Source organism: Chrysochloris asiatica, unplaced genomic scaffold, assembly GCF_000296735.1.
Source record: "Chrysochloris asiatica unplaced genomic scaffold, ChrAsi1.0 scaffold00006, whole genome shotgun sequence".
NCBI classification, from domain to species: domain Eukaryota; kingdom Metazoa; phylum Chordata; class Mammalia; order Afrosoricida; family Chrysochloridae; genus Chrysochloris; species Chrysochloris asiatica.
Genome location: NW_006408524.1, coordinates 31580287 through 31584815, shown reverse-complemented (window position 1 = coordinate 31584815; position 4529 = coordinate 31580287). Strand labels below are relative to the sequence as shown.

Genomic DNA, 4529 nt, shown 5'->3' with positions numbered 1-4529 from the left:
TCACAATCAACACTCAGAGAAACAGTAGTCAAAAAATTACACAACTTATTGCATTAAACAAATGCAATATTTTTTAAAAGCAAAAATGTCAGTTTGAGGACTAACGTTTGCCTAACACAAGTCATGGTGTTTCTAATAGCCTTGTCTGCATGTAAAAGTTTGACAACATAAGGAAGACTGTAGAATAATTAATTCACTTGAATTACAGTGTTCGAGAAAAATATTAAAAGGACCATGGACTGCCAGAACAAACAAATCTGTTTTGGAAGACGTGTAGCCAGAATGCTCTTTGGAAGGCAGAATGGCGAGACTTCATCTTTCATATATCAGACATGTTTATATGGGAGAATAAGCCCTAGAGAAGGGCATCATGCTTGGTGAAGTGGTGGTGGTTGTTAAGTGCTGTTGTCAGTTCCAACGCATAGCAACCCTATATAGGTTTTCCAAGGAGCAGCAGGTGAGTTTGAACTGCTGGCCTTGCAGTTTAAACCAACCTTGTGGTCAAGTGCTTATCCAGCAGTACCAACCAGGAAAAGAAGATGACCCCCAACTAGATGGATTGACACATGAGCTACAGCAATGGGCTCAAATGTAACAACAATTGTGAAGAAAGTGCAGGATCAGGCAGTATTTTGCTCTGTAGTGCATAAGGTAGCTTTGGGTCAGAATCACAAATTGAAGAATAGTCCTGAAACCCTGGGAGGAAGTCATAGTCTAGTCAAGTTGATGTATATTTGAAGGAACACAATCCATGACAGCATCCCTATATCATTTTGTCCTGAGCGAATCATAGTGCTCTTACAGATAAGAATCATGTGTGCCCTTCTAATCCTTTCCAAGGGTCAGCCTGGTGTCATATGTATAGTAGAATCATTAAGAATTATGACATATTTTAGAGAATCTGCTATGCATGCAGCATTGTACTGGGGCTTCTTGCCTGAGAGCTTTCAAAGCATTTAAGACGAGTTTGATGCCTGGCACATTGTAATAACCAGCTTTTCTTTGTGTTTGAAGGTTGAAGATGAGCTTTTGCTGGCACCAGGATTTGCAGCCCCACCCAACCTGGATTATTCCGGCTACCACCAATACATAGAGGAGATGCTTCCTCCAGAGAGCCCAGCACTGTACGGCCTCCATCCAAATGCTGAAATAGAATTCCTGACAGTAACGTCCAATGCGCTCTTCAGGACCTTATTGGAGATGCAGCCTAGGAAAGCATTCAGCAGTGAGGAACTGGGCCAATCTGCAGAAGATAAGGTAGTGGGCCTTTCTTTTCTGTTTTTTATTGATGTGCAACCTATTGCAGTGAGGTGCACTTACTGTAAGTGTACAGTTCTATATACACTTAGTAACTATTACTTTATCAAAATACAGAACATTTCCTCTACTCCAGAAGGCTACTTATGCCTTCTACTGGCCAATTTACCTTCCCACCTTCAAAGGTCGCCATGATCACCATCTTCCTGACCTCTATTACCACAGCTTTGCCTGGTTAGAAACTTCAAATAAATGGAGTCAGACCATGTGAACTCTTACATGCCTGGCTCCCTTTCATTCCATTTGTGAGGTTCATGCATGTTGTCGATTTGTACCAATGGCTGATTATGGTTTTGTAATCTATGAATACACAGTTCTTTGTCCATTCATTACAGGTACTTGGTTTTTTTTCAGTGTTTGATTTTTATGAATAGAGCACAGGCATGAACATTCTTGTAAAATGTTTGTCAAGAGACAAAGATAACTCCAAACATAATATTCACTTCTCTATAGAAGGAGTGAGTTGTTATAAGTGAGTTATATAGTGTGGTGGTTATATAGTATATGTTTACCTACCCTGTACAGGGTTTCCAAGTCTCTAAATCTTTACGGGAGCAGAAAGCCTCATCTTTCTCCCATGGAACAGCTGGTAGTTTTGAACTGCTGACCTTAAGGTTCATAGCCCGATTCGTAACCACCATGCTACCAGAGCTCCTTTAGTGATAGTACCAATTATTCTCTTCCCACCAGTTTGAGTTCTAGTTGGTTTACTCCCTTATCATTCTGTTAGGCATAATACCTCATTGTGGTTTGAATCTTACATTCTAAAGGAATATCACTCGACACCTTTTCATATGCTCTAGTTTGAAATGTCTGGTCAAGTTACTGACTCCGTTTTTAATTAGGTTGCCAATGTTTTTCTTATTGATTTTATAGAAACTTGTATTCTGGATGTGTCCCTTTGTCTGATGTAAAATACTTCAAATGTCTTCGCTAAATCTATGTCTTACCTTTCACTCTCGATGTGGGGGTGGGGCAGGGGTGTTGTTTTTTGTTGCTGTCATTTTGCTACAGTATCTTTCTTAATTGTCTTGGGAGATTGGCATTATTTTATTTTTTGAAGATAAGAGAGCATGTCAACAAGTGTTCTGTTAGGGTTTCAGCTCATACATGCTTAGATTTATTACAAAGTAAGTTTAACCATGTCTCTGCAATCAGTGGATGGCTGCAGACAAGTTCTCTCAGTGATACATTTGTCTTAGCCTCATTAAAGTGTCTTCCCAAAAAAGGATACTTACTGTGCCATGGGGAAAAAATGTTTGATGTCAAGGCTAATATCAAATTCTTAAGAAAACTCAAGTGGACATCTTCCCGAATCACTGGAACTTTGCAAGAAATTTACTGGAATGCTGCCCTACATAAAACAAAAGATTTTAGCTGGATCAAGTATTTTAAGGTCAGGAAGACCTCAAAGATGAATTTGAAATAGAGAGGTCAGCTCAGAAGGTTGGGTAGGTTGTTTTTTTAAATTCCAAAGGGGTAATCTTGATAGTGTCTTGAAAGACACAAGACAGACACATGGTATTATTATGAAGAATTTGTAAGAATCTTGAAATGGCATTGGTGGAAAAGATTAAGAAAGTTGTGCCAAGGAGTTGTTTCCCCATCACAATAATGCAGCTGCCCATTCTTTGAGGGTAGGAAGGGCTGATGTATGACCCTTCACTCTACAACCTTACATAATCCACTTGACAGCCATGATCTTATCCCATTAGATTTTGCTTGTTCCCAAGTTCAAAGAACATTTAAAAGGATCACAATTTGACTTCCTCAGGAATAAACAGAATACAGAATTCTTCAGGGAAGAGTTAGAGATGGAAACACTACCTTCAGAAGCATATAGGCCTAGATGGCGGATATATCAAGGAACAGTGGCTTCACATTTTAAATATTTGTTTAATAAAGGTTTTATATTTTACAGCAATACTTTTTTACTTCAAAAAAAAAAAAAAACTCAACAAAATACTGCCATCGAGTTGATTCAAACTCAGTGATCCTATTTGGGATTTCTGAGAATGTAAACCTTTACGGGAGCAGACAGCCTCATCTTTTTCCCATGGAGCCAGTGATGAGTGGGAGCCGCCTACATTGTAGTTAGCAGTCCACTGCTTACCCTGCAAAGCTACCAGGCCTTCTTTTTCACTAACCTTTATATTTAGTGCCCTAAGAGGATGGAAACTAAAATGGCAGATTAGGTAGACGTGTAATGAGGAGCTCCATCACCAACAACACAGAATACCAGACTAAGCAGGCTGAGGGGATGGCCCTAGAACTCTGAACCACATATAAAGGAATATTTACAGCTAGGGGAATTTATAGCAGGATCAAGAAATCCATTGCTTTCTAATTCAAGACGCTCAGCTGCTCCCAGAGCCACCATCTTGAGAGAGACCAGTAGGGAAAGGATCAGAACAGTCACAAACACCTGACAGAACCGCGGAGATACAGGTGTGTACATTCTTTTTTGGTATCTGTGCATTGGTCTCTCGCTGTCTGTGCATCTTCATTCTGGTGACTAGGGAGGATGCCTGAGCAAAAGGACACCCTACCCCCACCCCTGGAGGGTTTTACTATGGATGTGCACAGATCTCCTCGAAATTTAAAGTGACAATTTCCACTTAAAACCAAACGACCACCACTCATCTGTCAGCTTGTTGTACTGTGGTAGCTTGTGAGTTGCTATGATTCTGAAAGCTATGCCACTGGTATTTTAAATACCAGTAAGGTCACCCATAGTGGACAGGTTTCAGATGAGCTTCCACACAAAGACAGACTAGGAAGAAACAGTGGCAAACTACTTCTGAATATTTAGTCACTGAAAACCTTATGAATAGCAGAGAAACATTGTCAGATATATTGCCAGAAATCGAGCCCCTCAGCTTGGAAGGCACTCAAAATGCGACTGGGGAAGAGCTGCCTCCTCAAAGAAGAGTTGACTGGGATAATGCGAATGGAGTACAGCTCATGGGAGAAAAGCCCACAGAACCTTCATTTGCTGATGGGGCCAACTCAAAATGAAGAGATACAGCTGTAAGCATCCATTGAAAATCGGAACATGGAATGTACGAAATATGAATCTGGGAAAATTGGAAGTTGTCAAAAATGAAATGGCTCGCATAAACATCGATATCTTAGGCATTAGTGAGCTGAAATGGACTGGTATTGGCCATTTTGAATCTGACTACCACATGATTTACTATGACGGGAATGAC

General features: G+C 40.2%; 1 protein-coding gene across 1 annotated transcript in view; it reads left to right on the top strand.

The window, feature by feature from the left end:
* Positions 1-4529, top strand: part of DNAH11 (dynein, axonemal, heavy chain 11) — a 436577-nt gene that overhangs the window by 417831 nt on the left and 14217 nt on the right. Inside the window, 1 exon segment of the mRNA XM_006832223.1 lies at positions 1015-1257. Coding sequence (XP_006832286.1) covers positions 1015-1257 — 243 coding nt within the window.